Source organism: Coffea arabica, chromosome 4c (genome assembly GCF_036785885.1).
Source record: "Coffea arabica cultivar ET-39 chromosome 4c, Coffea Arabica ET-39 HiFi, whole genome shotgun sequence".
NCBI classification, from domain to species: Eukaryota; Viridiplantae; Streptophyta; class Magnoliopsida; order Gentianales; family Rubiaceae; genus Coffea; species Coffea arabica.
Window position 1 is genome coordinate 1,973,807 of NC_092316.1, and position 14,954 is coordinate 1,988,760.

At 37.7% G+C, this 14,954-nt stretch overlaps 3 protein-coding genes across 3 annotated transcripts; 2 read left to right on the plus strand and 1 right to left on the minus strand.

The window, feature by feature from the left end:
• Positions 1 to 271: 271 nt before the first annotated feature.
• LOC140005103 (lysM domain receptor-like kinase 3) lies at positions 272 to 7,278 on the plus strand. Its single transcript, XM_072045320.1, has 11 exons — positions 272 to 1,290; positions 2,990 to 3,067; positions 3,519 to 3,818; positions 4,093 to 4,238; positions 4,332 to 4,421; positions 4,538 to 4,643; positions 5,064 to 5,215; positions 5,296 to 5,393; positions 5,486 to 5,633; positions 6,334 to 6,441; positions 6,704 to 7,278. The coding sequence occupies exons 1-11, from the start codon at positions 687 to 689 to the stop codon at positions 6,866 to 6,868; spliced, it is 1,995 nt and encodes a 664-aa protein (XP_071901421.1). The 5' UTR covers positions 272 to 686; the 3' UTR covers positions 6,869 to 7,278.
• Positions 7,279 to 7,797: 519 nt separating this feature from the next.
• On the minus strand, positions 7,798 to 10,552 carry LOC113742671 (clavaminate synthase-like protein At3g21360). Its single transcript, XM_027270567.2, has 3 exons — positions 9,963 to 10,552; positions 9,349 to 9,602; positions 7,798 to 8,522 (listed from the first exon to the last, which is right to left on the minus strand). The coding sequence occupies exons 1-3, from the start codon at positions 10,461 to 10,463 to the stop codon at positions 8,162 to 8,164; spliced, it is 1,116 nt and encodes a 371-aa protein (XP_027126368.2). The 5' UTR covers positions 10,464 to 10,552; the 3' UTR covers positions 7,798 to 8,161.
• Positions 10,553 to 11,984: 1,432 nt separating this feature from the next.
• Positions 11,985 to 14,911, plus strand: LOC113742669 (uncharacterized). Its single transcript, XM_027270566.2, has 4 exons — positions 11,985 to 12,325; positions 13,230 to 13,334; positions 13,434 to 14,334; positions 14,421 to 14,911. Exons 1-4 carry the CDS (start codon positions 12,083 to 12,085, stop codon positions 14,636 to 14,638), a joined length of 1,467 nt encoding a protein of 488 aa, XP_027126367.1. The 5' UTR covers positions 11,985 to 12,082; the 3' UTR covers positions 14,639 to 14,911.
• Positions 14,912 to 14,954: the final 43 nt, after the last annotated feature.

Genomic DNA, 14,954 nt, shown 5'->3' on the forward strand with positions numbered 1-14,954 from the left:
TTTTAGCTTTATATCTCATTGGTTTGGTAACTTTTCTCTCAAAAAATATTTAAACATTTCTTATGCATATACAAACGGTATATATATTGCTATCTTTACATGCAAGACAACTTACTATGTATATATAGATAAGATATATTCAGACATTCAACTGTCACATTTCAACATCAAGAGTTATTCATTTGCAACATCTGTAAGGCGTAATTCCTTATGGTGATTTTTTGAGAGATTCTTTATGGTAATTATCAACAATCCTTTTCTCTAACAGCCAAAAAGAACTAGAAGGCAACAAAGATTATTTATCTAAAGCAAAAGCTCTAAATATCTATGGATGATTTTGTGTGTCTCCTTGATCACAAATGTGGCCATCCCTTGCCCTTTTTTACCGTGCTAGCAGTTACCGCTCAGTCACTCCCCCCTCCCTTTAGCCCAAAAGGAACAATCCAAAATGCTCTGTACCCAGTCCCCTAGTTCCTTCCTTCCCTGCTTCTTCAAGCCTCCTTAGCTTCAGCATTACCATTAACAACACCCCTTCTTCCAACTACACAAAGGCTTAGTCAATATAATTAGCAGAATTATCATGTTTTTGAACAATTCTGCATTTTTAGCTTACTCTTGATTGAATATACTGCTATTCCATCACTATCTTGAACCTGGATTGCTCAAAGATTCAATCTTTTTAGTAAATGGATTGTCTAAATCAAAGAACTCTGATCATTTTAGCACTGGCATTCATATCACGATTAGTCCCTCTTTGCTCGGCATATCCAGTTCCTCTCAACTGCTCGGACCCCGTTAGGCTATGTACCTCCTTCCTAGCCTTTAAGTCCGCCTCAGACCAGACTCTGCCGGTGATCCAGAGCATGTTTGATGTATTGCCTCAAGATATAACCATTGAAGGTAATGGTAGAGACTACATATTCATTAGAAAGAACTGTTCTTGTCCTCCTACTATCAAGAAGTACTTGAGCAATACTACATTCACTGTGAGACAGAACAATGGATCTGTTTATGATATGGTGATGGAGGCCTATAATGGGCTGGCCTATTTCTCTTCTAATTTCACTAGGGAGGCAAGGAAAGGTGCAGTTGTATCCTTGAGGCTTATTTGTGGCTGCTCCAATGGTTTGTGGAATTACTTGATGAGTTATATGTTGAGAGATGGGGATAGTGTGGAATCTCTAGCTAGTAGATTTGGGGTCAGCATGGATAGTATTGTGACTGCTAATGGGCTGGATAATCCTGATAATGTCACTGTTGGACAACTTTACTTCATACCCTTGAATTCAGGTATGCTAATTGCCTTTTTTTTTTTTGTGTTGGTGATGTCAGTTACTTAATTTGAAAAAGTGTTTTTCGTTACAGGGTTTTAGTGTTGTCGCTTCATCGATTTCAATGATCTCTTGAATTTTAAGTTGGTGAAACGAATTGTCCTGTATGATTGTGTGGATAACTTGTGCAAAGTGGCATTGAATTTTGTGCTCGAGTTCCTTTTAATGCCTATTTCTAAAACATATAGGGGCTGCATGATTCAAAGTATTTTGTACCAGTTATTGTAGTCTTGTACCAAAATTAATGGTTTATTGCCAACAATATCTGTCTAATAAGGTAGGATTAAGCTGAGGTCACTTGTAGAATTTGCTGCATGTGGCAGTGTATAATATGAACTCTGCATTTAGTCATGCTAGCTAGAGTGATATGACAACTGGTTGAGAGATGTGACATTTTGGAGTTTGAATGCCTTAGGATGTGCATTTTTGAGTCTGAATGCCTTAAAATTGTCTATCCGTTACTGTCCCTTTCCCCTCGAGCAACCTATCTTGGCCATTTGATGCTTCTGACTTTCTATCGCAGTGGGGGATACGGTGGACATTACTTGTAATCCCCTTCTAGCACCAAAACTCGTGCAGTTATTATTGTTGGAAAATCAAGCTTTCTGATATGCGTTATTGTTAAAAGCAAGTTTAAGAGAGAATGGATTACAATTGCTTCATGATTTCGTGGGTTTCTTACGATTCCAAGTATAAGGTTAGGGATCCTGAAGTTTCGGAAGGTATGCACATTTGGACATAAATTAGCACTTTGAATTCCAAATTGGTAAAACTCATATAGCAGAGACTCTCTCTGTCCATCAGTAATTATGGACCGAGGTTCTCGTTTTACCTGCAGCATCTTGTGTTACTCGTGATGATGCAATATCTTGTAGGATATGGAAATTATTATCACATTAGAACAATACATCTCAACTATGCTGAATAATTTTTCAACAGTCTTCCTAGAACACAAGTATTGATCTTCCTCTGGCTACTACTGTCCATCTCTTCTGATGCTTTTGACAAGAACAAGAGTTACATGAATGAAGCATCTCAATTTAATGATTCTGCATCCAAAGTTCATTTAGAGCAAACCCCCTCGGAGAGCACCAACATCTCCCTCATCTCCTTTTGATGTGCATACCAATTTAGAATATTATGACTAATCTGCACCGGTAGAGTGTAAATGTATCTAGATTCTGGTATATTCTGAATCTGCAAAGTCTATGTAGCATGCTTGGAAGTCTACATTATTGTGGTGTAACTTCATGAACAATATTTAGTGGATCAGTCTTGGCTTGTATACAAATGCACATTAGACATCCATCAGGATATCTGTCTTTCTTGCAAACATTGGAGAGTTTTGTATGCTGAAGCAAGTGAATAACTTCTAAATGAGGACTATGCATGCTAGTTTGTGAAAAAGCTGTACTGGTGCAGTTTGCATGTAATTGTATAGTCTCTTCTCAAAATTAGCTATGTAATGTGTCAGTTTGTTTTCTATCTTGGTTTCCTATTTTGATAAGTTAGAGGTCAAATATTTTACCTTGACCACATATTTATGAAATTATTTGGACAGTGTGTCTCTATTCATTTCGAAACGGAAATGGGATTATTACCATCTTCTTGTAATTGGTCCTTTTTTTTTTTTTTTTTCCAATTCTATTGTCTCTTAGTTCCTGGTGAGCCTTATCATGTGGAGAATGCCATCACTCCAGCTCCAGTTCCAGAACCATCTGATAGTGATATTGCAGGTACAGTTTTTATTCACAGTAATTCCCATACTTTCAAGGAAGTCTTCAGGTTCCTTAACTCCATTGATATGATTGATTAGCATGGTTAACTATTCTCATTCAATATGTCTTCTATTAATTGGTGGCTGTTGATGAAGAAGTCAAGAATGAGTGAAATGGAATTCTCTTGGGATCTTATGCAACAATGCATTCTTGGTATATGCATGCATTAATGATCGTTTGATACATGTCAAGACGGAAATTCTAGCTGTGGTTATGCTTGTTTACTAGCTGATTGGAGGGAAGTGCCTTTTATAAAGGGCTGTGTCTGGTCCCTTTTATAAGTTAAAAGCTTCCAAACACAGTCTCCTGGTGAAAAGACTACTTTTGACCAATCAATTCTTTCTTGTATTAAAGCCCCTTATTTGAGATTTTGGGAAAACTAGTTACTAGTTAAATTTACTTTTGGCAGCTACACAGGTAAATCACAAGACTCATGTGCCATATTGGTGGATAATTGGAAGTTTGGCAGTTGGTCTGGTGCTTGTCGTCATCCTTGTAGCTGTTTTTATTTCCTTAAGGTCGTCAAGCTGTTTTTCTGGAGCTCTAGCAGGTCATCCTAAAAATTCTAATGAAAAAAATTCTCATAAATTTCATATTCTGCGGAATACGAGTTTCTGTTGTGGTTCGGGGAGGTATATCTGTTGCAAATCAGGGGACTGGAAACAGCCTAATGGTGAAGCTACTGGCCGCCAGATGAATATTCCTACAGGTTAGTCTTGCAAGTGGCTCCATTACTTATGTTACAACTAGGTCTTCAGTTACTAAGAATTTTGTAAGTCTATTGTGCAAAGTTTTTATTTTCCTGCTAGAGGATTTTTTCACTTCATTAGCTCACATGGCCTGAAGTAACTTCCTCTCAAATTGGTTTTCAATTGGGAGCAGAGATCTAGTTTGCATCTCATGCACTCACATAATGACATCTGTGACATTTTCTTCATGAAATTTTGCAAATTCGATTTGCCTTCTTCTCTTGATTTCTGCAGTTATAGGCACCGATGTCTTTGACATGGAAAAGCCCGTAGTTTTTACATATGATGAAATTCTCTCTTCCACTGATGGATTCTCGGACTCTAATCTTCTTGGGCATGGAAGATATGGTCCTGTGTACTACGGCCTTCTTCGCGACCAGGTTCTTGACTCTTTTATAGTGCTTCTGCTAAAGTTCAATTCCAGTTGTGAGAATATTTTCATAGTCCCTCTATTTCATGCTACAAATTTTCAGGAAGTTGCAATCAAAAGGATGACAACCACAAAGACTAAGGAATTTACAGCAGAAATGAAAGTGCTGTGCAAGGTTCATCATACCAATTTGGTAATGTTTTTGCGGATTATTTTCCTAAGAAGTGTAATTTTTGGCCTTTTCTAAATGATCTTTTGGCATCATCTTGACCTTCTTTTTTTTTGGGGGTATCAATTTGTATTGTGAAGGTAGAACTGATTGGTTATGCGGCCACGGATGATGAGCTCTTCCTAATCTATGAGCATGCCCAAAAGGGTTCTCTCAACAGCCACTTGCATGATCCCCAGAACAAGGGTGGGATTCCATTTTATGTAGTCTTTCCTTTTTTTATTTTGGTTTTTCAATTGTAATTCCTAGATCATGCATTATCCATATGTCTTTCCAAACAAAGAAGTTAATACAGTTGTAGTAACTTCTTAACTTCTTAGGTAATTGAAATCCCTTTTGTCTTCTGTGTCGTATATGGTCATTAGCATTATGCGTAAAGAAAGTTTGGTATGATTCTGATCAAACAGCTGAATATTATTTCTTCATAATGTCTGAAACTCATACCTCAATGTTCCATTGGTATTTAGAGTCTCCGGCAGGATGTCATTATTGTTCTTATTATATCTAGTCACTTGCTGCTACTGTTGTTGGAGCTGGCTGGTCTGGAGACAATATTTTCTTGCAAACCCATTCTGTTTATATGGCAGTTCTTCATTGACTGGACAGGTCATACTGCACTTTCTTGGAACATGAGGGTTCAGATTGCTGTTGATGCTGCTAGAGGCCTGGAGTATATACATGAGCACACAAAGCCTCATTATGTGCATCGAGATATCAAGACAAGTAACATCCTGCTGGATGGATCCTTTAAGGCAAAGGTTTTCAATCATTGCCCTTATCATTTCATTTTGTTTTATGTCCACTTTCTTCAGTTGTTGAATTCCTTCCTCAAATTTAGATCTCAGATTTTGGTTTGGCAAAACTTGTTGGGAAAACCAATGATGGAGAAGCATCAGCGACAACTGTTGTTGGAACTTTTGGTTATCTAGCCCCAGAGTAAGTTGATATGCCATGACTGTAAATCACTTGTAACAAGTTTTAACAATCTTGTTTCAATGTTGTCACTGCTGCTTCTTTTGCTTCTGCAGATACTTAAGGGATGGACTAGCAACTAATAAGAGTGATGTGTATGCATTTGGTGTTGTACTTTTCGAGATGATATCAGGAAAGGAAGCCATTACCCGCACCCAAGGCATTGCACCAAAAAGTGCCGATAGGAGGTCATTGGCATCTATTGTAAGTTCTGCTATTCCACTGTTAAACATATTGGTCTTATAAGTTGGTGAACTCAATCATGTGAAAATTGCTTCTCCCAGGAAGAAAGCATTCTCAAATTTGAGTAATGTAGTGCACTATACTGCAATATTGGAAAAAGACCACTAATGTACTGTGCAAGAGAGAAAAAAATATCATTTCTTTCTGTCTATTCATGTCTTCTTCATCAAGCTGTTTCTTTTTCCTGAAAAGATTAATATGATTTACTAATTGACATGCACATAAAAGCAGCATATTCTTTGCTTAATATGCTTGAAACTCTGTGTAAATATGGTGTAGTACATATTTAGCGGATCAACCACTTGATGGAAAAAGAGCAGTTTAATAAGAGAGGAAAAGTTGCTTCTCTCCTTCCTATTCTGGAAACGATGATTTAGTTGCATAGATGTTGGCAGCTACAGGAGAACCTGGTCTGTATTATGCATGTCTGCATATCTATGGCTGGAAAGACAGCTGCCCAATATAATTTCTTAAACTTGTTCAGAACTTTCCTGCTTGCAACTAAGCTTTTAAACTTAAATTGATTTTGAATCGCCTTTGTTAATTTCTTTACATTTATATCTGTTATGCATAACATGGTCCTAAGGTGCTGAGAGACAAGTTATGCATGAAGCTTCATAACAAAAGCTACTGCATTCCCCTAAATCTTCTTAAACTGCAGATGCTGGCAGCTCTGAGGAACTCACCTGACTCCATGAGTATGTCAAGTTTAAGAGAACATGTTGATCCCAATCTCATGGATTTGTATCCACATGACTGCCTTTTTAAGGTAAATGACCAACATATTAACCTAAAAATGCTATCTTTTGGGTTAAAAAATTTTAGACAATGACACTAGAGACAACTTTCAGTGAAATTTGTTTAGAGTTGGGGGAAACTAAAGCTGTCTCCTCCTTGGAAGAAAAGTCCCGACAGATTATAACAAAATGAATATGAATACGTATTTTACTTGAGGGTGAATTTGACGGACCATAGTCGTACTGTGCAAACCAGTATAACTCACCTTGTTATTCGATCCCAATGTTGTTTAGATGGCTATGCTGGCAAAACAATGTGTGGATGATGATCCCGTTCTTAGACCAGACATGAAGCAAGTTGTGATATCACTATCTCACATCCAGTTGTCCTCCGTTGAATGGGAAGCAACTCTTTCTGGAAATAGCCAAGTGTTTAGCGGCCTTGTTCAAGGTAGATAGGCAGCAGAAGCAGAGTTCAAATATTCCAGTTGTGCTACTCAAAAACATTTTCCTGCATAGTCTCTTCTCTGCTACTCGCTGCTTTGGTTTGTATAGCTGCACAGTTCATCCGCCTCAATTATATATGGACGGACCCTCATGCTCTTTTTCCTGTTTTCAAATCCCTTTTCATTGTAGCATTCTTTTGTAACTTTGCCTCTGAAAAGGAAAGTTTTGTATGTATAAATGGGAAACTGAAGAGGAATGCGGCTTCTGTTGGTTTTGAAATACGAGTGACATGAACAAATGGTTATCAGTTTGAACACCTCCTCCTGTGGTCATTGGTGTTATATTAGTTAAATCCATTAATCAGCTTCTGTTACGAAGGTTTTATGGATCTGAAATAAAGTAAGACCCCGATTGTGACTCGACTTTCTAAGACTTTTTTCAGAATTGCTTTGTTAGATGGCAAAGCAGGTTCAGACGCGAAAGTCTTCATCTGCGCTTTGTGCTTTGTCTTGCTTTTCCTGGCCGCTCCGTTGATTTATATCCTGAAATCGTGCTCTTTTGACTGCTATTGCTTATTCTTCTTTCCATTTTAACCAAACTCATCAGTAAAATATCGACTTGTAGAGGTTAACCTGGTCTTAGAAAAGTGGTTCGTATTTGCAGTCGATACTTATTGGTGATTCGCTCACACATCAACTTGGGCCATCTTAATCCCTCCCTTTAATAGGAACAACTCAAAAAAAGTCAAAAAAAAAAAAAAAGAAAGAAAGAAGAAAGTGGCCGCCTTTTTCAAGAAAACTAGGTGGCAGGACCAAAGTTCATATCTTTCGGTGGTGCTATTCAAACATCGTGTGATCTTTGCCTTTTACGGCCTAGTTTCCTCTGTTACTTGACATTTAAGCATACGATGACGGGGGTGCAAGCAAGCAAGCAAGCCAATGTAAATGCAACATGCATGGCGTTTATTTTTTCCCAGGTTATATAAGAGCTACTAACAATTATCCATAGTGCTTGATGATACAGCAGGAATTGTACTATTAATAATAGGTCATATAAAGCTAATTCTCCCTAACTGTTGAAGCTAGTGTGCTTCAGAGCTGTTTGTACTTGTTATCTATCTGCAAAGGCAGAGCAGCTTCAGCAAGAGAAATAGTACTTCTTACTGTTGTATAATAGCAAGAGAAATAGGTATCTCCAAAAAAATAGCAAAAGCTCGTTGTTCTGCGAGGACATAGTGCAAGCACTCTTACTTGTACAATTAGGCACCTGCAAACCACAAGAAAGACAGTACTCTTTCTGCAAGTCTTACTTGCATAACGAAGCAAGTATGCGGCGAGGAGGATTGAATGGTCTTCGAGAGTGAAGAACAGCTAAGTTATCAATTAGTAAAACATCCCCTTTCTGCCATGGTATGGCAACACTTTCCTCATCTAGGATTCTCAGGCAGTCATAGATGATATGAGCTGGCAAAGGTTTCCCATCCCCAAAAGTGACTGCCTTTACAGGATCATTTCGCTTATCTTCCCAGCCTGTATAAGCAGCTACCATGCTGTTGAACCATATCTTGCGCTCTCTTGTTTTGTCCAATTTAATAGCAGGAATAGGGCCCATTATTGTCTTCACACCATCCTCTGTCCATTCCAGCTTCATTCCCAGCTTAGCAGCCCTGTCAAATATGAGCTATTTGTTGACTTCCAGATCAAATTCAAGAGTTCAACGACACAAAATATAGATGAAGATGAGAGAGTAGAGGAACTTTGTAATTATACTAACTCATTTGAACTTTATGGAGATTAAAGATGCAAGCCTTTGATGGTGGGAAGAGCAGATATTGCATTATTAACAACCAAAAGGAGTAAACTTAGCATTATCAGCAACAAGCAAAATTCGCTCTGTTGACGGTTACTTCCGCAATATGTACTTCAACTGAGGTTCTGTAAGACGTATGAATGTGTTGAATTGTATCCATTGATACACCACTGTTGGCACTTAATCCACTCCAAAATACACCGAAGATCGCATGCCAGCTCCTTCTGCTCTCTAATGAGAGATAATTCTAGTTGCATAAACTGTCGTTTTCAGAATTAACAAGATATGCAATAGGATGGATGCCTTTATTACATGGCAGTGCATCTGCTACCTGATATTTCATCTATCGGTCATGTCCACAAAGAACTAGCTGGCAACAGCAATAGTCTATGAGATGTTCCTTTTATCTCTACACTTTCAGCTCCCCGGGTTTTTGGTGGTTTATTTTTTTGGTGTGTTTTTTTGTGGTTGGGGGGGGGGGGGGGGGCCTACTCTTTAAGTCTGATTTTACTGTAAGGTGAGTGGACTTAACTAGATTTTGCAATATGTGCTTGCGGGGGGGGAGATTGGCTTGATCCAATCTTTACGCTTTCATCCAATCACAAGCAAAATAAAGAAAGTGCAGCAAGATACCTAAGCAGAACAAGTGATTTTTACATCCAAACAAGAGACAAAACACAAACCTTTCCTCAGCAACAGACTTGTCCTTGGTTAAAAATGTAGACTTCCAACCGCGACCAATTGGAGATGATGGATCATCCTCCTCTCCTAAAACACGTATATATATCAACCCGTGTTCTTCTAATTTCTCAACAAATTCTGGATGCTTCTCTTTCATTCTCTCATATACAATATGACTAAGAACTATTGGAGTTTCTCCCCCAGTTCCAGGCTCAACTTCACAAAAGAAGAACAATTTGGATGGATACTCGGGAACCTGGCATACCAAAACAACATGAATATTAGAAGGGAATACCAAACTTAAGTCCACCCCACCAGTGTCCATGCAAGTTCACTAAACCCCATGTGAAAATGGGAAAAAAGAAAAAAGAAAAAAGAAGCACCTGGAACAAGCTCAATATATGCTTAAAAATCCAACCTTTACCTTGTAAAACAAGGTCAAATCATTACAGAGAAAATTTCGAGAAAAAATAAAGATCACCAGATACCAAATTGACTAATCAGACCGAAAAAGTTGAAGCAAAATAAAAAACAATAATATCTCAAATAATGGCCTAATAAGAGAAATTTTGACAATAATCTTCTTCAAAGAGTAAAATTTAGTGAAAGTAGTAACCTGGGCCATTTCATGATGAAAAGGGATTTTCTGATCAGGAGGGGATTCATTAGCCGTGAAAACTCTGCCAACAACATTAGTCCTGGGGGCAGCACCACCAACGTAGGGCAATTCATCAAAGCCAAAGGCTTCAACAACGTTGTTGAAGTCTGAAGCAGTGGTCAGAGGAAACCCCCTGAAAAGAAGAGCCCCGGATTGGTGGAGAAGTGACTCTAGCCATGGCTTGCTTTCTTTGATGGCATCAGTCAATAGTGGAAGAGTAGGAGATGAGGATGGTAGTCCATTTGGGTTCGGGGATAGAACTCTTGGAAAAATGATTTCTTTGTAATTTTTCTGTTGAGGGGCTTCAACTTCTTTGAACAAGCTTTCTACAGGCATGGTGAAGCTCAGATAATTGCTGATAAAAATCCTTCCTTGTTTTCTTACTTTTTCGGAGTCATTGATGAATCCTACGGTTAACAGTGTTGAATATAAATATCCGTAAGAGCACATACAGCACATGCAAACAAACTATGGTGGCACTACAATCACAAACGGATTTTTGTCTGTCTCGGGATTACTAAGGGAAGTTTATGATTATCTTGTCCTTTGACAATGGATTGCGTCCAGGTTCAGAGGATTAAATTAATAAGAGTTTTTTTTTTTCAATGGATGGGACTGGAGTGTTTTTTAAAAATTAGTTTTTTAAATATAATAAAAATTTTTAAAAAGTATTATAAAAGATAATTTAAAAATTAGTTTAAATTTTTTAAAAATTTTAAAAAATATCTCAAAATATATTCTAGAAATTTTTTTATTTTTAAATATTTCAAAATATTTTCTGAAAATATTTTAAAATATAATCTAAAAACTCTGTTTCAGTAAAAAATTTTAAAAATACTCTAAAAAATAACTAATCCAAACGAAGGTTGAGCAGCCGCGCATTATTTAGCGGGAAAGAGGCCCGTCTTTCTTTCCAATTAATGGTTCTTTCAAACATTTCACACAAAGTTAAAGCCGGGCTAGCTCGAGAAATTGTAGGCGGGCTTTGGAGTGGATAGACTTGCAACGTAAAATGAGGCGGGCCAGCCCATGCAAGAGAGAATTGATTGATTAGTTCTAAACACTAAAGTACTAACAGGGACGTCACTTAAACTCCCGAAAAGAATTGAATGAAAAAACTAAGGTTGTGTTTGGATTGCATTTTTCATGAATTTTTTGTTGGAAAATTATTGTAGCGATTTGATGTATGTGAGGTAAAAAAGTGATAGGGAAATGTGTTCACGAAAAATAAAACTATTTTTCGGTAGAAAATGGCTATCCAAACAAGCCATAATAATTTGGTATCGTATTTTAAAAGATGATAAAAAAAAATAAATTTAGTGCATTGAACAATTCATGGTTGAAGTTAGCATGTCAAGTACGCCGTTGAGATTAGAACGAATTGAAAATTGGAATCCTTTTGACGTCCTTAGTTGGCGAACAAAGTGTCAAAAGAGAAAAAAAAAAAAAAAAGAAGAAAAAGATACACATAGACAAGCAAAGGAATTGTACTCTTGATAGTTTGGACCATAATAATAAATTAATTTATTCTGAGTTCGTGTTCTTTTTTGCCTTAATAATAGTTTAAAAATGGTCATGTTTAGGATGTTTTTAAGTTGTTAATCACGTGTAATTTATAAAGAAGTACATTATGATGAGAATATCAAAATAAAAGATGAGAAAGAACTAAGTATACTTATCTCATTTTAAAGAAAAAGCACGCGAGAGTACAGTACAAAAAAGGAAAAATATGAAAAGAGGCCTCTTTTTTCTCTCCATTATGCAGGCTATTAAATCCCATGGTTTATTAGAATTATTTTTTCTTCCCACCCAAAAACACCCTTATTGCAGGGGTATTAAAAAAGAAAGGAAAGAAGTCAAAATTATTTTTCTTTGTGCTCTAGAAAGTTGATAATTCGAAATTCGAGGCTATATATATATATATATTTTTTAAATTCGAGGCTATATGAAAAATAAAAAATATTACGTGCCACGCTCTGGTGAGAAAATTCAAATTCAGAGGAAGAGAGGCAGCAGCAGTGACCGTTAAGAGGCAGAAAACACCGAGAGAGAGAGAGAGAGAGAGAGACGAGACGAGAATGCCGAAGAACAATAGCGGCCTGACCACAAAATCGAAGCCGAGACCGAAATCAACTGCTCGGAAGCCGCTGCGAGATGTCTCTAACGCTGTCAAAACCTTCTCTACTTCAATTGCGACGAAACTCCCCGTCAAATACCAGGAAGATGAAGAAGGGAATCAACTCAGACAAGTCGGAGACCATGACGGGGCCCTTGACCGACTCCTTCTCATCCATTCCGACATCTCATCCATCATTCATCAGGTAATTAACTAGTATATCGTTAGTAATAACTCCAATCTGCGGAATTATTTTATTAAAAAAAATTTCCATTTTTGTTCGTAGTAATTGATTGGTTACTTTTCTCGACATTAGAAGTTTGCTTGAATAATTTGGTCGGCTAACCTAGGTTTTCAAATTCTTTTGATAGCCTCATTAGAATAATGAACCCCCCCCCCTCTCCCCACACCCTCCCTGGTGGTGGTTTCTGGCTGTACTTCACTGAATTTCTTTGAATATTTCCATGATATTTTTTATATTACTTTTTCCATTCATATTATAATTCCTAGTAAGACTTCAATCACCTTTGTTTCAGATTCCTAGATAATATAGTTAGGAAACCTATGTGGAAATTTTTTGTTACTGGATTAGCGTGGAACAGATATACTAGTACACTACTATTTCTTGAAAACCTTCGTTATTTCTATGGTTAGAGTCGGTGGTAAGGTGAAAATGCGAAAAAAAAGCTAAAATTTTGTGAGTATAAATCTTTCAGGCATTTTTTCTTCCTTTGTGGTGGAATTGGATGTTTCTTAATATCTGAAAGTGCTCGTTTACTGCTTCTTTGTATTGATGCCTGAGTTTGTTTCGTTGTCTTCTGCTTTTGGATGTATGGTGAAGAATTTCGAAAGCATAAAGATCTCAAATCTTGGTAGTTCATTCTATTGGGAAAGTGTAAAAGCAGCATTGTCCACAATGCAATTGGACATACAAATGAGGAAATGCTTTGAAGGACATTTTCCCATTGATGTTGTAGTAACCTTGCTATACTACTTGACTGTTCTGTCCTCTCTTCTTCTTGGTGTCTCGGAGGAAGTCTTGTTCACGGGGCAATTTCTTAGTAATGTACCTCAGTTTATCATGGTTTTGAACACTTACTTGTGTACAGATTGATGGACTTGTAGCCCAAGCACAGAAATTTCCAAGCAAGCAAAGGATGAAGGAAATTGAATTGTTTGCCAACGTTTTGTCTGAAATGCAAACTTCTTTGCAGGTTGATCTCAAACTTCGTTGTCTAATAGTGTGAAAATTTTTTGACCTTTGTACTTTTCATTTGTTAAATTTTATGTCTTTCTAATCTTTAAACCTGCAGCCATGGATTCCCAGATTCCAAAAAGTACTCTCCACAGAGCCTGTTAATCAGTTGGAAGAGCCTTCCACCAGTAGGAATGTTGCCTATGTCAAGAAGGATACGAGCCATGTTGTTGAGAGCCCTCGACCAACCAAGTTGGATTCACTAGTCTCCCCATCCCCCCTAGTCTCCTGGCGTGCTGGCTGCACTACGGAGGGCGGAAGACAACTATTTTTAGTCACCCCTCTGCCAAGACCAAAAGCATTTTCAGTGAAATATCAGGAAGAACCCAAATCAGTCTTGGAAAACACTACGTCAAGCACAATGGTACAAGCCCCAGTTATTTTTGATGCAGTTGGAGAGAAAAATGATGATTTGCTTGAGGGTACTGTGGTAAAGCAAACTCCAAGGAAAGTTTCTGATGATATTCTCAAACGAAGATGTTCTTCTCCTGAAAATTTGATGGGAAGGGAAGGGTCCATGCTTCTCATGACCCCTTACTTGAAATTATCCCCTCCCAAGTCCTGTGTGTTACTTGAACCTGTTCCTGAGTTTCGGCAAAATGTTACTCGTGGAGTCTATCAATCAACGCCCTACCCAACCAGAGTTAAGATTTCTGAGGGATCTCAAGATTCTGAATCATCTTTGTGTCGAAGTTCAGAAAAAATGTCTTTTCAGTATACTGAACACCCAGGAATAAAACTTAGTAACAACTATGGCAGCAGAAGTAAGGTGGTTGAAGAATCACCTTATAGGATGATATCGCCTCCTAAAACTTGTGTCTTAATGGAGCCACCAGATGACAAGTTGTCGCTATCTGATGAAGCAGGTTCTGTCCTTGATCACGGAGCAAACCTATTGTCAGTGACTGAAGTTGATCTTCAAGGTGGTCAGTCATTGGCTGATGAAACTTGCAAGCAAGGTTGATTGTTTTTGCTGTTATTTAATTGACTTGATTAAAGAGATCGTCTCATATGAAGATTTCTCATTCTGCAATTCTTCTGACAGGACTCTATAGGAGCTTCAAAATTGTTGAAAGTACTCCTATCCTGAGGGGGCCTGAAAGCAGCATTCAAATTGGAAAGCACCCCGGAGAAAACACTTTGAAGAAAGAACTTTGGGAAAAGTTTGAAGCAGCATCCATTGATGGGATTGATTTTGATGTTTCTGTTGTGCAGCAGAGTGCTCAGAAAGGATTCCTTGACAGATTAGACGAGGTTTCTTGAATTGAGAAAATCGCTGCGGGAATAGTTTTAAGACGGGAAGAAAAGCATTTTCAAGGTCTGTAAAGTGTAAAAATTCAGATATTCTGATGCAGGTGTCTGTGAAGTGCCCATATGAAGTATACTCCTTTTAACTGGTATTCCCTTTGATTGGGGGGGATCGCGAAAGTTGGTTGAAAGAAGGCTTTTTGACATTTGTTCTCTCTGTTTTGTACAACATCTGTACATGACAATGGGTAAAGTTTTGACCTTTGTATCAAGCATGTATTCTGTTTCTTTTGGTGAGGCATGGGATTTAGAATGTGTTTTCCCGTACTAA